This window comes from Equus przewalskii, chromosome 18 (assembly GCF_037783145.1).
Source record: "Equus przewalskii isolate Varuska chromosome 18, EquPr2, whole genome shotgun sequence".
Taxonomy (NCBI): Eukaryota; Metazoa; Chordata; class Mammalia; order Perissodactyla; family Equidae; genus Equus; species Equus przewalskii.
Genome location: NC_091848.1, coordinates 45,407,725 through 45,428,569, shown reverse-complemented (window position 1 = coordinate 45,428,569; position 20,845 = coordinate 45,407,725). Strand labels below are relative to the sequence as shown.

Genomic DNA, 20,845 nt, shown 5'->3' with positions numbered 1-20,845 from the left:
TGAGCTGGGTCTCATAATGATTATCAACCATTTCATATCTAAAGACAAAGGATTAAGTTATTCCTTTGTGGACCAGTTATCCCACCTGTGAAATGAAGATGCTTGTGCTTCACAGGGATGTTGTAGGACAAATGAAATAGACTATGGAGGCATGTAGGCTTCCTAGGAAGAGAAACTGTACACAAGATCGATTTAAGGCATTACTAATAGTCTAACAGCTGTGTGACTTGTCCCTGACGGCAGACAGGAGTCAAGGCCAGAGCTCACGCAGCCAACGAATCTTTACTGATTCAACTACTCCAAGGTGCTCAATGTGATGCACTACTGGGCAACCACACTGTGTGCTCCAAAGTGATTTTTGCATGACTAGGATTGTCCATGCTCCTAAATTTACATTACATACAGGTCTGATGAGATTCTTTCCTTGCACAGCCAAAAGGATTTCCACCTCATCACCTTGCAAATACTCAAACTTGAGATACAGAACTACTACTGAATGTATAACAATACTTGCCTTCAAATGTTGCACTTAACCAACTAGCTAATGTTTTTCAAAAGCAAAGTTAACTTTACTGGAATATTTTTTTTCACTGTTCTATTTCCCCTGCTTAATAATTACTGTTTGGCATGTCATTTCAGTATATAAATTAGCATACAATTCTGTGCCATGACCAACAATTTATACAGATGATACCAGGGAAACTACGAAGCTCCATGAGCTATTCCCTGCCTTGCAGAGATGTTCTCTGGTCTTACTGGCTTTGCTTAACAGCCTTTTCTGTTTTTAAAGGACCACCCACCCAAGCCTCTAGTACAGTCGCCTGTAACTCTTAATCAACTGTTTAAATCTGGGACAATGCACAATAGCCAGGTCACTTACACCCTGAGATTCTACTAAAGGATCATAGTGCACTCAAAGTGTATGGACGTCTCTCATTTCTTCTAAAGATCCTTAAATTCCTGGGATGTCTAGCATTTTCTGACTCTTTAATTAGTAGATTCATTTTTGAACTACTGTAACCCCAAAGACACATATCTGCAGGGTCCTCCTGACTGCGTTCTCCCCTAAGCCTTTTCTCCTTTCAATTTCCTTAGTTTGCTCCTTTAATTTCACTTTTAGAACTTCTTGAGGCTCGGTGGCTGAACACCACACAGCGCAGGTCTTATCTGATGTGCCGGCGCCTGGTGTGGTCTAAGACACACTGGTGTTTTGTTCGTGAAGTACAGGACTGATGTTCTAAAACCTAGACTCCAACACAAAGGAGATCATTAGCTCGTTTTAAGTGTCTCTTTTCTTCCCTCCCAGCCTCCTCCTACCCACCCCAATACTGCCTTAGTTCTATGCACTGGCAGCAGATGGCAACCATATTCCAAAGCTGAGTGTATACAAAATCACGTCATGGAGAACAGAGTGGCTTCAAAGTTAGCTTTCTATTCAAGTGGGATGGCGGAGACTTCTGGAGGAGTGAACTCATCTCTCATTCATTTAATCCTCTATTCATTCAACTGGGAATTTGTTTTCCTACACATCCGTCTACTGTCCAGCCAGTTGAGGGAGGGCGGGCATGAAGAACTCTCTTGAGGGCCCTTCCAGCGGGAGGGCACGAAGATTCCATGCCAAGCTCTTGTTTCCCTGGACCAGCTCTGCCTGCTGCTGATCAAATCCTGCCATTCCCATGAGAGGAGCTTTGGAGCACTGTGTGGGGGGCAGATTTCTCAAGAACTGTCTCCTTGCTAGATTGACAGTCACATGCTGTGTTCCCCAGACAAAGATTAGACCCAGGAAAGGGGTGAAACAAGGAGGAGGGTGTGGGGTTGCAAACCAGTGAGCAGGATGGTAGGACAGTAATGGAGGTGAGAGTGGCAAAACCTTTCCCTGTTTGTTGTTTCAAGGTTTGCTGGAGCTTTCGCCTAATCATCTGTTTAAGCATCTTGAAAATAAGTGTCTATTTTCATGATATCTATCAAAAACAGGCACCAGATTCTACTACAAAGTTGACCTTCACCCTGCCATATTGCTACTAGAATCAAAACATGCAGCAGTCCACAACCAACAGAAAGCGATTCTGCTTTCCCAGCATACAAACCAGAGGGTCTCTGTGACCCTCTTTGTTTTGAAGGTTTGCCGAATGAAAAAGAATCAGGTGAGAAATCAGTACCTATACTTTTACAAATGAGTGAAATGCTCACAAATGCACTATTCTCTTCCTTTTGCTCCTTCTCCCCACCACATCCATTCATTCAACAAATATTTGCTGAGTACCCACTACAGCTATGCACTCTGCTAGGTGCTGAGGATCCAGCAATGAACAAGATAGACAGGATTTCTGCCCTCAGGAATTCTTCCGCCTGGCCAAAATAAGCATTTAATAATTTAACTGCTAGAGTGTTATTTGAGGAACAGGAATAATTCATCTTACCTAGTATTTCTTCTGAATCTTTCTCAAACATATTTCTTGAAATCTCCTTTAACCGAGAAACTCTGGCTTTTAAAGCTCTCTCTTTCTATTGTTATATTCATTCCTTTCTTGGCTACAATGTTGAGAGTTCAGCTTGCAACTGCTATCTTTTTTTCTTTTTTTTTTTGGTAGGACTATAACCCTGAGGATCATTACTTTTCAAGCTACACACATATTTTCTCTGTAAATATTGTACCATCTAATTTGTGTCTTTGGATTCTGCTGATTAGCCATCAACATGTGATTTAAGGAAGACTGCATACGAGATGCAGAAATCATGACTCGGTAAGTTCTTATTTTAAAGCTCTGACTTGGGATTTATACAGACTCGCACACAATTGAGGTTAGCATTTGATCTGCAAACATTACTAAGAGACTTGTAGCTCAAGTTCCACACTCAGGTGTCTCTGGAACTCCATACGCAGCAGCAAAATTGCTCCAGAGTTGAGAAGCAATTGTCCACAATCATCTCCACGCATGATCAAAACCCACGTGGGCACCGCGGGACACAAGGCTCACTAAGGACAATGAGCCAACAAGTCTTACTGAATTTCTTAAGATGCCATTTTTTTCTCCCTACTGCAAACTGCTTCAGAAGGGAAGCAGGTCAGAGAGTGGGGTGATTAAGAGCAATCCTCCTCTGCAGTGTAACATTTAGTCTTCTAACTTTACCTCTATTTTGAATTATTTCAAAATATTCTGAAGCCATCAGGCAGACTTTCTTTCAAACAAGATAAAAGATGTATTTCTTTGGTTGTAAGTACATCTCTTTGCAAGGGGCTCTCTGATGTGCCAGCCCAGCAGGTTGCCCATTCTAAGGGCCCGATGTTTTGGTCTTTTCAGCTATTAGGGCTGGAAGGTGGCTATGGTGAGAGGACCCCTAAGGGCACACAGTAAGGGCACGCACAGGTTCTACAACGCATTCTGAGGAAAGACAGTGCACAAGTCCATTGTCTATAATTTGGAAGTCTCCCATGGATTAGAATGCACTGGAGGACAAGAAGGAACTTAATAGGTTAATACTATAATAGAATGCAAATAATACTTGAAACCTTCCCTACACCAGGAAGAAAACATACAGAAAGGTTTTTTTCACTTCTCCGAGCCACAGTTTCCTAATCTGTAAAACGGGGTGTTTTGTGAGAATGATATAATGTATTTGACACAGAGTGGGTGCTTAGTGAATATTATTCCTGTTCTATTTTTAGAAAAATTCAGAGAAATGGGAGAATAAAAGAAAGCTCATGGAGAGGCTTCCCTGTCTCAGAAGGGACGGGAGGGCCCGGCCTTCTCCTGCTGGCAGGAGGGGAACGGCTCCCACACACTCTCCTCCTCAGAGCTGGGGCTTTTGTCTCGGTCATTCCCAGGGGGAAGCAAGGGCACCTGCTACAACCTGCATTTATGTTGCATCAATTTTTAGTACATATTCCCTTAATGATTTAAAACACTTAAACTATAGCTAATGCTCAAACTGACCGAGTGCTGGCTGTCTGTCTGGTGCTGTTTTAGGGGCTTCACATAAAGCATTCCATTGAATTCTTATAATAACCCAATGACATAGATACTATTTTCACTCTCATTATGCATATGAGGAAATGGGAACACAGGAGCTTAGGTAAAGGCACGTAAAATGCATTCATAGGCTGAAGTTCACACTAGAAAGAGCAAACAACTAGACCATGGGGCTGAGAAAAGATTTTCTGAGCAATACATGGTCCAAGTCTTAGTCCATTATCAACATGTTCAAGAAATAGCTTCAGATGTCTGTTATCATCCCGCCCTGCCCTGCGGGCATATTGAAGGGACCTGAAAGAGCATCGGGAGTCAGTCTGCATTTGGATGCTAGCATCAGACTTCTCCTTCCTGCTTCTTAGTTTCCTCTGGAGGCCACGTTTGAGGATGCAGGTTCTGACTGGGATATGACCTGGGGAAGGGGTTCTTTCATCCTTTTAGTTCCCTGACTCCAATAGAATGAAAGGTACACACTCGTGTCCCAGAACAGCACACCCATAGGCATGCGAACGTGTGTGTGCGTGCACATCTTCCTAGGAAGTTCATGGACTCAGAGAGGGAGGTTCACTCATGGCACCAGTGGTGTCTAAGGCCTCCAGGTCAAGAATTCATCCTCTGGAGGGAGGGGCGTACCAACTGCCTAAACCCTCTGCTTGTGTCACTGCCCAAGGACGCCAAGTCTGCTCGGGAGTGCCTCTCTCAGCCTTTAACTCAGGATTACGAGGCTGCTTCAGGAACCCAGGATCCAGTCACCCCTCTGGTATGTGTAGGTCAGGAATAAAATGGAATCGGCTAGATTTCTGGGCATTTTCTTAAAATTGGAAAAAACACCCAGGCCTGCCTGGAGAGATGTACAGTATTTCCCCGAGGAAAGTATTTCCCTCCATCCTTTCTCCTGGGGTTAATTTCTAACGGTTGAAGTTCAGCATTTGCATGTGTATTTTCCATGAGACATGGAATTTATGCTCTGTAGCTCAAATTCACATACATCTTTGTTCCATTGTCTCCCTTATAGCCAAGTACACAGCTGAGATATGATGCAAAGAGAAAATAACTGATTATACAGGAAAGGAAATGATTACAGCAAAAATCTGAATGACAAAGTTAACTTGTTAATTCTTCAAATTCTTCATGTTGTTGGCTACGTGCCACACCAAGCTTTCTTAAAAATTCTGTACGCCCTGATTTAATGCTGCCTGAGATCTTGATATGAAACTGATAACATGAACCTGGCCCAAACCACTGAAGAGAAATGAGAAGGAGGAAATTCCTTTTTGGGGTTGGAGAGGAGAGGAAAATCTCCTCAAGGTCTATTTTGACGTCAACTATGAATTCATTCTTCCTTGTGAAATTATAAGGAGTCATATTCAAAATTCTTCCATGTGATTATTTATATAACTTCCAGTAGTGATAAAATAATTTTCTTATTTAGTTTTACAGATTATTTAATGGCAGAGTAAAGTAACATTTGGTTCAGTTGGTTCCAGAGAAGCATTCTGAAATAGAAGTAATTGTAGATATGTGTGTCCAGGTGACGGTGGCATTAGGAGTGTCTTTAACTATCAAAGAGTCCAACATGATCTAAGTAAATGACTTGAAAAGGCCACACAAATAATGAACTTGAGGACGTACAATGAAGGAGTATATGAGAACAACACATAGGTTAGTTATTAGTAACTACAGAGCTACCTGAATTGGACCTATCATGAAAAAAGTTCAGAAAAGGTGGCATTTTAAAAGGAGTATGCTTTCAGATAACTTGCTTAAAAATTTTTTTTAAAAATGTAAATGCCCAAAGTATACAATACCTGTCCTTTGCCTAAAGCTCAGAGATTACTGAGGGTAAGTGAGTATTTGTGAAGACATCCGAAGAAGACATGGAGCAATTCTTTCACAGCATTAGTTCTTATCAGCTAAAAGGAAGAGAAAGCAACGTTGGGAAGAAGTAGAGAAAGAACTAATAGAATAAAATTACTGACTCTTTGGGTTTGGGTAGTGACTTCAAATTTTCCTTACACATATTTATCATTCCAACCGCCCTGTAAAATGGGAGGTCTAATTCTTTCTCACCTCGCCTATTTAATGGCAGTCTCTTAAACACTGGTTTTTATTCTTCAGTCTATAAATGGGCTGGCGACTCCTGTATTGTAAAAATCTTCAGTACCCTGCTTTTGCGTTACCTGTTCGTTACTTCTTTTGAAAGGACTAAACTTCTTTAAAAAGCACTTTAAAATTGTTGCTTCCCCATTCTTCCTCTGTTTGCTCCTGACGACTTTTCATGGTGTTTTCGTCATGGATCTGACTCTGCTCTCTTGACAGCCTCCAGGAAGCTGCCAATCCTTGGTGCCCCCAGCACCCAACACTGCTGACCCTGCCCCTCCCTGAGGGTCTCTCTGCGCTATCCTGGTTTTCCTCCTATATCTCAGACCCTCTTTCCCTTTCCTCCTTTGACAGTACTTCATGCTTTTTCTTTTCTTTTTTTTTTAAATCACTTATTGTAAATATTCCTCAAGGTTCTATTTTCCTTTTTTCTCTCAACAAAGTCGTCTTTGAATTTACTCTGGCATTCACAGTTTAAAGTATGGCCTCATGACCAAAGTGTTTGTTGCCCTATTTCCAATCTTCTGCTGTGCTCCAGCCCCCTATTTGTGACTCCGTGTTAGCTGTCTCCACTGGGTCTACCCCTGGGATCTCACACTCAGCACTGTATAAAACTGAACTGCATACTATTCTTCGAAACACTTCCTCTTCATCTTCTCTTTTTGATATCTTGGAGTGATCTTGGGTAATTTCCTCTCTTTTACCCAATAGTCAGCTCCCAGAGCTGTCCACTCTCATCCACAAAGTCCGTTGAACCTGAATCGTCCCCATTCCTCTTGTCACCAGCCCCCTTCAGGCTACCAATAGTCTGAACTACTGACAAAGCTTCCTGTGCTCTCTCTTCCCTCCAGTCACCCCTTCCCACATCCAGGCATGTTCCACATCCTTGATGTTAAATTAGATCTTCCCATAGCAAAGTCCTGGTCATGGCAACCCCTACTGAAAACCCTTCCACAGCTCTGCACCAGAAGGCAAACTCCTTCTGCCTTACCCTAGAGCCTCACCTCTGATAAAATTCTGTTCATCTTCCAAGAGCTCAAATGGAACCTTCTCTGATAAAGTGAACTGGATGTTACTCTTAACTGGATTATAATGTATCTTATGAACTTTCTAACTTCTATCTAAGATAATACTAATTTGAGGACATGTACTAAGTTGTAAGATTCTTGGTGGCAGGGTCTACTTGTTTCCACCTTTATCCTCCTTCAGAACTCAGCATTCTGCCAGCCACATAGGATGCACTCTACACAAGCTTGCCATGTGAGTGCATCAATGCTCTTGTGCATCCAGGTATACGGGGACGCATCTGTAAGCACCCTGCAGGGCGGCTGTTTGTAAATGTCTTATCTTCTCTACGGGACTCAAAGTCTCTGAGCGTAGGGCTCCAGTTTATAAAGCTGCCTCTTGCACGATACTAGCCTTGGTCCACCACACTGAAAGCATTCAGTAAATTGTTGGATGAATAGTCCTCACTCCCTTTTCATTCAGAAAACAGAAGTTCTCTTAGAAGCAGACTCAGTAACAGACAGCATCATATGGAGGGAGGAGGCACACGGTTCTATTTTGGCTCTTCCACTCACCATGCTGGGAACCTTCTGGTGTGACACTTGCCCTTTTTGGGCCTCAGTTTCCTCATCTGTAGAATAATGGGTTTAGACCAGGTAAGCTTTAATCTCTTTCAGTGCTGATAAAAAGTTCTACCTGGTACACAATCCTTAGAGAGAACAAAGGATATAGAAGCAGAAGAAAAGCAAAAAAGAAAGCAGAAAGTGCTTACTCAGCGATGAGGTGATAAGGGGTGTGACTATGGTACCTTGTGTGAGGTAGTTTGTAGAAGGATCTGACTTCAAATTTCCTTAAAGCAAGGAATTCGTAGAATCTTTATGAATGCTCTCACATGTTCCTGAATGATCCATCTCCAAGGGAAGTCATGCATGCGTTATTTATTTATTTTTTAAAGTCAGGATGTGAGAAGCCCTGGCAGATATGGAGGAACACTAATTTTATATAACGGAATTTGCCACGAGCAGAGGAAGCACATATGAAACTGTCACTAGCAGCTGCAGATAAGAATTAAAGATGTCCTCCAGCAAGAGATGAGATGGCAAGATGAAGAATAGAGCCCTGAAAACCAGCAGTTGGTCGTAACAATTCTGTGTGGACAATCATAAGCACATTCATGCAATATCCGGGGGAGCAATATGGCCTGGCATAACTCGAGGCAATGGGCCACGAGACCAGATTTGCCAAGGGACCTGGGAGGATTTCTTTTTTTTTTTTTTTTTTAATAATTTTTTTTTTTTAAAGAATTTATTTTTTCCCTTTTCTCCCCAAAGCCCCCCGGTACACAGTTGTATATTCTTTGTTGTGGGTCCTTCTAGTTGTAGCATGTGGGACGCTGCCTCAGCGTGGTTTGATGAGCAGTGCCATGTCCGTGACCAGGATTCGAACCAACGAAACACTGGGCCGCCTGCAGCGGAGCGCACAGACTTAACCACTCAGCCACGGGGCCAGCCCCCTGGGAGGATTTCTTAAGAGGACAGATTGCTAGAATCTGGGAGACTACGAGTCAATGACAAGAGTTCCAGCATGACACTGAGAGGTGACTCTGTGGCTCCAAGAATGCACCTTTCTCATCAAGAAAAGCTATTTTGAAATCTGCTCATCAATAAGTTATCAGCAGGTCCCTCAGAATACTTTCCTACCTCTACTGACTGCATGGAAATAAGGACAGTTTTTGCCCGTTAGGAAATAAATGGGCGTCTTGCTTTATTATTTATTTGGAAAGCAAATGTCTCTAAAAGGGACATAAGGTTCAGCCCAGCTGAATTTTAATGATGGCAATGGTACTCAAATATAAACCATTCCATGATTAAAATGAGGCATCAGAAGGTCTGAGTACCGTAACTGAACCGCTTTGTTTTCTGAGAACACCGTGCTCTTTCTGTGCCTCTGCGGCTCTGCTTCTGTTCCTTCTGACTGGAATGCCACACCCTCCCTCTTCTACTTCACACACATTTCTTCCTCATGATCCAGGTCTAATGTCCCCTTCCCTGCGAAGCCCTTCCTACTGCTTCAGCTCCCTCCTTAGGAGCGCGGTAGCTTTTTGTTCATCGTCGAACACCTTAACACTGCATTTTTATGGCCCCTTTACAGGGTTATAAGCTTAGTAAAGTGTTTGGGAGGACTCTGAGTTCCTAAAGTGAGGGATGGCATCTTGTTTATACCTTTGCCCTTAGTCCTAGCTGAGGACTTGGCAGAAGCATGGGTTCAATTACATTCGCTGAATGACTGAATGAAAGAATGCATGAATGAATGAGGCAAGAGTGACTACCAGAAATTACTGCATCAAGGGGCCATGGAAGACATCCAATTAACTTAGCATTGTAGGGAGAGGGCAAGGTTTATTAAAAAAAAAAGGGACAATTTTAAAAAAAGAGGTAGATGATGACATGAAACTCTAAGAAATATGATTTTTAAAAATAAATGTGTCCCCAGATATACAAAGTGGAACCTCCGGGAAAGAAGAACAAATAAAAAAATTAACTGGCCTTCCAATGTCTAAGCGCTGGACTAAACACTGAAACCTCTAAATAAGAGGGCATCCAAGGCAATAAAAACAATTCCAAAGAGACTGTGTATCAATTAACTCAGGCAGAAAGGTGACTTTCTAAAAAGGGAAATACTATCTTTAAAGAAATGAATCCACACTTAATAGGTACGAGGTTTACTTGGTTAATGAAATAGCAGAAAACAGTTTCAAGTGTTAGCAATGAAAATGTAAATATAGAATTCTTTATCGGAAGTAGAATAAAGAGAATGTAGGACACTTTGGGGACAATGAGAACACTTAGTTCTACCAAAGATGCTCTATTTACTGTTTCACTGACATGGAATCTGTTAGAAAACGAATAGCAAGCCATAGGGTAATAACTATCTGTGGTTGCTTATTCCACCCCATTTTTTGGCTATATTTCTTCAGCAAATTAGTGTGACCCCAAAATGTTTTCAGGATTGTCCAACTTGTCCTAAATTCCATAAATAAACTCTTTCAGAGGATGCTGTTTTTTGCCATGTCTCTATTACGGTTCTTCACAGATGGACCATTTTTGTCCTTCCAAAGTCTAAGAATAACTCTTTCAGTTATCAAGACATACCAAAATCCAGTTCAGCTGCTCCTGTGGGATTCCAGTTCGTTCAGACACATCTGCTGAGATACATGCATTTGAATCCAAATGAAGCTTTTGTTTGATTATACATTTTGAACATTTATGGAGGTTTTTTCGGGGCCAAAATGTTTTTCATTTTTTTTGGCACTCCAAACAGAGATCTTCAGTTATAAACACTGTCTTCTGAGCACCTCCAGCAGAAATCCAATCTTTTCATGCGAACAGGTGCCTCAGGAAGTTTTTGGAAGGTTTTACACTGAATCAGCTTTCCGATTGGAAACTTTCTGAACACGCAGTCAAATTTGCCAGAGACCTTCAGACTTGCTTGAGCAATCTTCACTCATACAGACATACATTCACACATACAGACAGCCCGAGTGAAGGCAAATAAGAGCCCTGGAAAAACCGAAGCATCTTTCTGAAAGTTTAAATACCATACGCCACCACACCGCACGGAAAGCAATACATGACAGGAGTGATCGTGCACAAAAGCAAGAACAGAGGTTCAAATTCTTCATGAGCGTGTTCCCCTTCAAGTTTAAAACCTTAAAGCTTTACATGAGCATTTAAGCCACACATCCTTTCAGTCAAAATTCCATCTCACCCAGTTTCGAATAACTGCTGCAGTATTTGAGTTTTTAAACACCGTACCTTAGAGTACTGCTACCAATTCCTCTTACTCGCAAACTTGTTTAAACAGTTCTTTTGAAACAAACCCTTCCTTCTCCAACACAAATAAGTCAACAAGATTCAAAGCTAAAGGAAGAACAAAACACTACTTTCCAAATCGGGGGTGCTTTGGCAAAACCCATATCTTACCTGACTCCCTACAATTTTTCTGTTCCAGGTTGAACATAAACTGAAAAGTTGTGACAGAGTCAAGTAACTTTTTAAGCCTTAAGCCTGAAAAGTTATTACATAGTAAAATCCTTCCCGCATTGGGCGTGCCCAGAATTCGGGGGAAGTCTTCTTTCAAGTTGTTCTTATGGCCTGGACCAGATGCTCTAAGGTGGCCAGAAACCTTTGTCTACACCCACTTAGCAGATTTCTGGCTCTTTGTCAGGGACTAAGAGGTTTATTTGCAGGAATGAATCATTTCCTTCAAAATATCCTTTACCCTATTTACATGCTTGCATATTCCTTCCATTTTGTTTTCCCCCTGCAGCTTTACTAAGGAATTAATTATCTAGAAGAGCAGGAACATACAGTAAGTACATCTGAGATACAGGATGAGACACAGTATGTCATCTATTAGGCCTGGCTAAGACCAGCAGCTGATGCTAAATGGGAAGGAACATGCACCAAATGTTTTTTAATCACAAAGTTAGTAATTAATTGCTCTTTAAAATACATTTTATGCTTCTTTCTGTCTGTGTACATGAAATGCACATTTATTACATGCCAAAAATTACAACATTATGGTTTAAATGTGACTGGCACGGAAGTCCGGAAATCAGAGTTAATGTTCCCACAGCAACTTTAATTCTGTCCGTGTGCACATGTAGAGATCTAATCGTCTTCCGTTCCAGGATAATACATATAGACAGTTTGGGGAGGGAAGCTAAAGACCCATATCCTCAACTGTAGTTACAGGAAAAAACAAAGGATAAAAGCTGAGCTCCTTTCCACATAGGTGGACAAAAAAACAACGTCCCCAGGCCGGGTGTTGTGCAGTCAAGGAATGAAAGACTTGGCTGTGGTACGGGCACTCAAGGGGACGGTTTCTGTTGCTGTGGGAACCTGAACTTTGCATTTCCTGACTTTGGGGTAATTAAAATGTCAGCCTTAATGTGGCATTAATGGAGTTTGCCATAAAAAAATCCTCTTTGTTTTGTTCTCTGAAAAATTGCTTGAAAAGTTCAAACTGAACCAAGTGTACTAAAATTTTTAATCTCGGGGACTTGGACGGGTGAAGCAAAGGGCTGGGAGGGGGAAGGCCGATGAAGGCGGATGGCAAGACAGAGAGAGGGCAGAGCCCCCGGTCTCCTCGACGGTGTGCAGCTGCAGCAGTCATGCTACCTACAGAGCTAAAGTTAAACCCACCCACACAACAGTTTGGTGAGGTGTAAAGGTTAAATTAAAAATAAATAAAAACTGCTAAAGTGTAAGTGTGTCTTGGCAAGGACACAAAAAATGAGATAGGCTGATGAGGCCAGAGCAAAACACGGGAGGGTAAGTAACCACGGAAGTCAGCTTCCTACAAAAGAAAAGGTAGATCTACAGCCATAGGTAGGGAGGATGCCAAAGCGGGGAGAATCCCTTCTCTCTTCAAGGGGAGCCTTATTTGGGGGAAAACAAAATGGGAGAAATATGCAAGAAAAAGTTCTGGTCGCATCTATCATATGTTACATGTCTGTGCTCTGCTGTAGCTTCATAGTCCGCGAGAAGGGCTTCTCACGGGACAGCCTCATCGGCTCTCCTGATTTGATTGAGTCCTGTGTCAGCATGTGACGGGAGAGCTCGGCTCAGCTCACCCTTATCCCGTTCAGTGGGTAACTGCTGTGTCAAACACCTAGGGGTTTTGTCACCTTTGCATTCCGAAACTCATCTTAATGCCTCCTGTTATCATTGTCTGAGTTTGTTTACCGCTAGATTTTTAGAAACGGTGAAGAGGTGACAAGCTAGGAGATAACGGGGGAATATTGCTAAAAGGAAATTGTTGGTGCAGAGCAGCACACAGTTCAGTAGCAATCTTAACCTCATCGTCTCACAAAGGAAAGCATTTCTCAACCATATTCCTTCTTGTGTTGACCACGACTGGGATCTTTTGCCAGATTTGAAGTGGCTCAGCAGGTTGGATGGTCAACTGAGAATTTATGGGGTCAGACGTGGTCTGTGCCCTTTACATGCAACATACTGTGGCTTACACGCCCTCCTCAGTTCCTATGCAGAGCTGACGCTGCCTTTGTGGGGTTGCTTCCTCATTGTGTTTTATTACCTAGTCACCAATAGGAGTGGTTGCACATTTTCAAAATGCCCCTTTAGAGCCAGGAGTGACATCTCTGGGCTTGGAACAGAGCATCCAGGCTGCTCACAGTGACAGCAAATCCGTAAATACCCCTCAGTGTCTGAGTGACTTAACTACTGAGCATGTCATTCCTCTATCTGGGTGTCAATTTTCTCAGTTTTCTCATCTGTAAATTGGGAAGAAATATAATGACTGACAGGAAATGGGCAATAAGGCACGACGAAGAATAATTTTGCAAAACACATGACAAATGAAAAGGTGCTATAAAAATTCAGGCACTTGTGAAAGCTCAGAACACCATACACTGGTGGAATCTTTCTGAAGTTAAAGAGACTAGCAAGTCAAGGGCACTATTTTTAAATGCCCCAAATCTGCTAGTTCTAAATAGGAACTGAATATTTTACCTTAAAGAAATTAGGCTTTTAAATTAATCTATGGTAAGAATGACATTTGAAAGTAAAAAAAAAAAAAAAAAAATCCTCTTGAATGCAAGAAGAGCATCCAAAAATTTTAACAGCTTAAAATAAACCTCTTTCCTGTCTTCTCTCAAGCAATCTCCAAATGGACAGATTTCTGTGAATCTTTCCTAAAAACAATTTTCTTCTAAGTGTAGGCTCAAATCAGGACAAACTACAATCCAAATATATTTGGAGAAAAGTATAATCAATTTAAACAACAGGTTGGGGCTGAGAAGACTAACACGTCTTAATGGCAAAATCAAAATGACTTTCTAAACAGCTGGAGATTAGGTTTCTCTTCCCTATTTGTTCTCCTTCCAACTGCATTCAGACACCGAGCTCAGATCCACTGGCTTCCTCCGGGTCACCAAGGAGCTGTGTATCGGCACCATGCTTGTACAGTTCTTTGTACATATTCCACGCTAACCCCAGGGCCTGGTGGGAGGATGCTCATGGTAAAGTACAATAAATGAAGCTCAGGGCTTTTACTATTCAGGAAAACACTGATTTTGCTGCAACAGGGGATTTCTGGGCTAAGGCCATTCTATGCAATCTTCCCCATAAGGTGTGGCAGAAAGCCAGGCGACGAAGCTCTGTGTGCAGGGGCTCCAGGCCCTTCTCCGCAGGAACAGGCTACCTTCCTGGTAGATAGGGACAGTGTGCACATGTCTATGGGCACTGGGCCATGTTACTTTCCAATTCTTCCTGTAATTACTATTAGGCTGGAGATTGCTAGGCAACAAGGGCCAAGGATGTTACTATTACGACAGTCCACAGAACACAGTCCTGGCTTCTGACCTCCAGGTTTCCCTATGGAAGCAGCAACTTTGTACAAATCACACGGGCTGTAGAGATTTTGATCTTGTTACTTCTCTTTTCACTTTCTAGTGACAGCTGGAGTGTGGTCTCAGCCCAGCCACGAGCAGAACAAACTCCCTTCACCCCAACCCCAACCCTTAGGTCTTGTCCTTTTATCTAGAGACGATTATGATGAAGCAAGCAGAGAATGGAATCTCCCCAACTCATTCACCTCTTGCCCTCTTTGCAGAGTTCTACATTTGTTTTGTCAGAATAATAACAATAGGACATTTAGAATCTCATTTCCTAATTAATAATTTTTGTCTTCGTGGACAGGAAAAATGGATCCTTTTTGAAAATAAAACTTTCTTGGTCTTATCTTACTCATTCTAAAGAAGAATACGCCAACTTTGCCTGTTACAAGACATCCTCTATGGAGATCAGTTCAGAATAGTTGTTGGGTATCTCAAGACTAAAAGGAATATTCTTTACAATTGTACCCCAAAGTTATTCCATTCCTTTCCTTTGTCAACATACGTGTTTTTTCTCTCTGAGGTATTGGGTTACGTTTCAGAAACAGAAAACAATCTCCTAAACGTGATTTATCAACTTTCTTAAAATAGAATTTGAAGAAGTGACTCCCAGATTAGTGAGAAGACAGCAAAAATAAACAGCAATGGAGTGATTTCAATAGCGACGATCTCATTAAGCTGCCCATTTCCAAATTTAGCCTGTAGGCAGTTTTTTTAATTAAAAAATATTTTTAACCTGAATTCTTATTGGCTACGTGAAGTCTGGGTGGCTTCTGAATTCTTGGAAGCCATTCTCTTTTCTTCTGTAAATATATGCTATCCTTTAACCACTTCAAAATAAATTAAAAACTGGAAAGACAGAAATTCAGCCAAGCTGCATGAGACTCCAATAACTAATGCAAAGCTGACTTGTGTTACGTAATTTCAAAATGGATGTTTCCTTGTGTCTAACTGGCCTTTTGAGGTCCGTATTTGGTTGTTCAATTTAGTCATGGTGGAAGTGCCGTTATTCAGATCACGGGGACAAAAGAATAATTAGAAAGCAGCGACACAACTTCTTTTTTTGAATTAATGTTATGAAAGAGAATGTGGTTTGTGTCATTAATCAGCCTTTTGAGGCCAAATGGTTGGTCCCCTCGTTTTAAAATACATTCTAGTTTTGAAAATACGGACGTTGGCTGAGTCAAAATGGTGGCAAGTTACTTTTGGCTACTTGAGAAGACCAAATGGAAACAGCTTGCTCTGAATGCAAAAAAGCCAGAACCCAGGGGAGAAGCATGCTCCAGGCACGGCGAAGACACCATCACCTTACTGGTGTACTCACAATCAGATGACCCGGTGTGAGCGTGAGAGTTTGTCAGTGAATGTGTTGAGTGGATGAGGGCTGGGTCTGGAGACAAAACAGCTTCAAAGTTCAGGCAGGGAAGGCCCGGCTTGGCGCTGGATCCACCCGGCTGAGTAATCTCATTCTCCTCAGATGCCTTCTGGTTTTCAGCTGTCTTGGGTTTCTTCCTGAAAATAAACAAAGGGCCCTTTGAAGGAACTGACTGCATATTTGGGAAAAGGCATTTTTAGAATCTGTTAAAGATAACTTGATTTTTTTTTTTTTCTGAGGGGGGATGGGAGGGAGTCCAGTATGTCCCTTGTTTTAAAACAAGCTGATTCTTGTTTTTTCCCTCCAGTAATGGCCTAACTGGGAACACATGAAAGCATATGGGCCAAGCAAACAGCACCACATTTGGACTCTGTTGGCTGCATAAAAAGACCCTGTCCCAGAACTTTAGACAGCTTGAGCTACGTATGGCTGACATTATCCAAGAAAGCATCCTTTTTTTTCCCCCTTAAGAGTTTTAACATGGTCTGGAAAAATACTAGTGGAGGTTTACCGTTCTAGCATTTGTCAGGAAGCTTAGAGACAGGACCCGTGGAGTAATGGGAGGAGCACTGGACTGGGAGTCAGGAGACTTGAGCTATGGTACTAGCTGTGCCTCTAACTTGCTGTGTGGCCTTGGGCACCTCACTTCACCTCTCTGGGCTTCAGTTTCCTCATCTGTAAAATAAAGGGCTTGCATTAGAAGGCCTTAAAGGTTCCTTCCAGCTTTAAGTTTCTATTCATGGAACACATCATGGAACATTCAACTTTCTTGCTGTTATTAGATTTCATTTTAGATCAATACATAATTTCAAATCACAATCTAAATTTTCAGGCTGTACCGACGAGAGGGGGTAGTGACGGAAGTTTTTGTTAAAGTAGCAAATGAAAAGTACAAAGAAGAGCTTCGATTCCAGTAGGGAGAGGGGAGGTGTCACACAGAGATCCTCTATTCCAACTCTTTACTCATCCAAAGCTTAAGATTCCCTTTAGTTTTTGCTTTAGTGCACGATCCTGGAGTACAGGAGTATGATTGCGTGTCTAGGATGTGAGGAAGAGATGGGTAAAGAGAATTAGAAGGCAATTGTTGCCAATTGTTATTTGGGGTCAGGAATGGGAAGCCAAAGAGCTGAGCTATTGGTCAGCTCCAGTCTCCTCTCCCTAGGACAATGCAACTGATAGAAATGGATAAATATTTAGTTTATACTGCATGGACTGGAGGCCCCGGCCAAACTTGATTATTAGTCACACCTTGAACATTCTCCCCAAACTCCTTGGCTCTGTGCCTTTTTCTATCACTGTGTGTCTGGTGACCAGAAAAAGTATTTTATTTTATTTTTTGGTAGAAGATTATGTGTGGTACAGAATTTGTTGTGAGTAGATTTGTTTCCGTGTTTTCCTTGCTTCTACAAGCATGGCAATGGACTTGTTATACAGAGTATTTTGTGTTGAAATTTGTTATACTGGGTAGTTAAATCTGCCCTCGCAGAATATGGTGTTATGATTAGCATGCTGTGCTTCTGGTCCAACAGGTTGTGAAATCAAATCTGCTTTTTCAGAGGGCAGGAGGCAGAGATGGCATCGAAAGACGAAAATAGAGGAGAAGCTTTCAGACATATTTTTCGGTATGGAGGAAGCCAATATAAGAGAAGCAACAAATTACAATGCTTTCCCAACTGTTTGTTGAGTCCATGACTACGGAACTAACCCCTAAATTTTGAGTGTCTATGTGGACCTGGATCCAAGGAGCTGGTTTCTGGTTGTCAGTTTAAGAAAGTATCCAAGATCGAAGTCTCTAAAGCCCAGCTCCTTTTTCTACAAAAACCAATGTCTCCTCTAAGGTCCCTATTTCTATCACTGTTGTCTGTCACCAGGTTCGTCATCAGATTGGAAACCTCAAGGTCATACACATTCCCTGCCATAAATCCAGTTCGTCAAGTCCTGACACTCCTGCTTCCGTCGTGTTGTTCATATCAATATTTCCTTTCCCTTTCCACTACTATCCCCTTAACGCTTCCTATTTAGACTGTTGTTGGCTTTCTAGTTCTCTATCCTCCCTGACTCCTCTAGTCCTACTTCTTTGTATCCACCAAATCTGAGATGATCACAGGAGCCCGACGCTCAAGCTGAGTTCCGTATCTGCTCTAACCTAGCTAGAGCATATTGGCCACACTGGACTCTCAGATTTCTTGAGTATTCCCAGAACATCCCGGGGAGTCTACAGCCTTAGCTCTACATCGTTGCTCAGGTTATTTCCCTTGCTTTGAATGCCCGTTTTTTCAACTCTAACTGTTGAAATCATACTTATCTTTTATATTTACTAAATGTTGTCTCCATCCTGTAACTGCCTTGATTCCTCTCTACCAGAGAGAACTTCTCTCTTGCTCTCTCTCTCTCTGAAATTCTCCTCCCTCCCACCTTTCTCTGAAATCTCCAAATACTTTTTACTTCTCTTATTTTACTCACTAAAGTTTGTTTCAGTAATGGTTGTTTATGTGCTTATCCATTCCATGAGACTGTAAACTCTCTGAGGGTAAGGAAATGTACTAGTTATTTTTTAATTCCCTGTGTTCGTTTTCCCTTCCTCCTTCCCCCTACCATTCATTTATTCATGTATTCATTTCACCAATACTTATTATGTCCTAGGATGGGTCAGCATGGGTTTAGGGCACAAAACAAGCCTGGTTTCTACCCTACCAGTCTTGCCATCTAGTGCATAGCGTTAAGCTGGGTGGCTTAGACAAAGCTCTCATTCAATATATGTTTGTTGATGGAATGGAATAGAGCTCAAATTAAAGTATGTTTTGAGAATAGTCGTAGTCTGAATCCCAATTAAATTTCCTGCTCTTTATGCAGCAATGAAATCTACCTTGACTGGATGCTTTTCCTCTGAATCCATGAAGGGCATTGGATAAGAATAGGGTCATTTTGCTCATGAAAGCTAGACTACTTCTTCCTGAGTCATTTAAATATCAGGATGAAACGTGAATGACAGATATCACTTAGAAAAAAATATTTCTCTCCGATGCTCACAGACAAGGCCTAGGCTAGTTCTAGCTGCGAACCTCAGGAAATTAAGGAAGCCCTCTTTCAAACACGAGTGCATGGTCAAACGACCAACGTTACTCTTTTATATTTAATGTTGCGAAAATTGTCTTGTTCTTTATATAAATGCCCTTGCTTCCTTCCCTAGATTTGATCTTGCTTCCTACCTGACATCTTGCACCACACCCTCCTGTTTGTCGTCTTGAGGATCACCTTTGGAGAACATTCGTAGCACAGAAGCATTGGAATCACCTCTATGAACAGAAAATACTGAGAAACCCAACCTTCTGGTTCACACCCTCATTTGCCTAATATCATTTTACTTGTCCTTATACCACTGGCCTGTTTCCCAATTGCACAGATAACAAAGAGCCGCTCACTGTCCTTAGAAGCAATTCCCATCTTACTCTTATAGTTCTCTTCGACTCCTTTTCCCGGAGCTGAGAAATACTAAAACTGACCAGTCTGTGCAGTCTGTAGACATGCACAGGTGCTGTTATTTTGACCACACTTTCGTAGTCCATAGTTTATTAAGGAGGAAAGAGCAAGTCGTGTAGTAATTAATCGAAAATACCTTCTTCAGTTGTGTAAAAAGAGCTATATAAACATGGCACATCTGAGGGCGGCTGGCCAAGCCTCTGTGGCCATGCCTTTCTCCCTGGAGCCTTTAGAGGGCAGCAGCACACCGGCCGAGGCCACGCAGCATTTCAGAGAGGCGAACTCCCAACCAGACCAGAACCTTCCTCCTGGTCACCATGCCAAAGGTTGGTTTGCCAAGCGCTGGCTGGTCAGCCTCTTTCTTTTCAGTTCTTGTTCTCTCTCTCTCTTTCTCTCTCTGTTTCTCCCTCTCTCCCTCCCTCCGTCAATGTTAAAATTATACACTCTGATGAAGTCGCCCCTCAACCGGAAAATGAAAGCTCCAACGAAAAAGTTAGACAAGCCAACAACAACAAAGAAAGAAACCGGGAGAAAGGGGCAAGGGGGCTGGTGAGGGGGAAGGATTTCAGAAGGAGAAAAGGGCAGATGTTTTGTAAATATATGCAAAGCAAAACTGGGTGTACCCTGAACACTTCCACAGAGAAACAGACCAATCATTGTGCACTTCCTCCCGCCACATTGGTGGAGTTCCGCATTCAAAAAACAAAACAAAACTGTGGCCGTAGGCACCTGCCTTTCAACGGTCAGTTCTGACATTCTGACTGAATATCTCCCGATTGTCCAAAGAGAACAAAAACATTTTCATCTCCCCACTGCAAACATTTCTGTGAAGAGAAAAAGGCTGCTTCAAGAACCAGGAAGGCGTTTTAAGGTGACTGGCGGCTCAGTTAGCCTGCAGGACCTACTGGCTTTTAACTCTCATTGTGCTGGCCCTGGCAACAAGTTTTGGGCTGAAACATAGCAGTGAGTAAGGTTGTGGATGATGTTGGCACTTTCCTTAGTAGACCATATTGCATGTGGAAAGAAAGATGCATTAAAACATATTGATGAGATGGTAGGTAATAAGCATGTTAAATGCATGGAAATTAACCAGTGGCATTTGATGTATATATTTCACACTTCTTCGCACATATTGCACACATACAGTGATGGCAATGCTTTCTGCAACATATGGAAAATAAATATTTTATCTGTGTAAGCTCTTATCAGGCTCCAGGGGCTGTTGAGACGAGAGTGCTCTCTTCTATTTCCCTCTCCCAATTTTCTCTCTTCGCTGGGCTCCCACCCTCTCCTGCACATTAACATGCCTTTCACTTACTCGCCTGGTTGGATAGGAAAGAATTAGTCAGAACCTCCTTTTGATAAATAATTACTTAGTCATTGGATCATGATAATTTAGAACAATGATGTCCCTCCCCCTGGATCTTTTTGGAGTGACAACCATTTTCTTACTCTCCTTCCCAATAATACACAGAAAAGGTTTAGTAGAGTGTT

The 20,845-nt window shown here is 42.0% G+C and overlaps 1 protein-coding gene across 50 annotated transcripts in view; it reads right to left on the bottom strand.

Moving 5' to 3' along the window:
• The window catches only part of ZBTB20 (zinc finger and BTB domain containing 20), a 746,442-nt gene that overhangs the window by 25,166 nt on the left and 700,431 nt on the right, over positions 1 to 20,845 (bottom strand). For 26 of the 50 annotated variants that reach the window (XM_008523314.2, XM_070581894.1, XM_008523274.2 and 23 more), the window contains 2 exons: positions 16,383 to 16,546; positions 15,821 to 16,008 (listed from right to left, as the gene is read on the bottom strand). In XM_008523314.2, the coding sequence (XP_008521536.1) occupies positions 15,821 to 16,008; positions 16,383 to 16,393 (199 nt within the window). In that variant the 5' untranslated portion in view covers positions 16,394 to 16,546. The remainder of the gene's footprint in view (positions 1 to 15,820; positions 16,009 to 16,382; positions 16,547 to 20,845) is intronic. The other 24 variants (XM_070581909.1, XM_070581919.1, XM_070581900.1 and 21 more) reach the window with 1 other exon arrangement.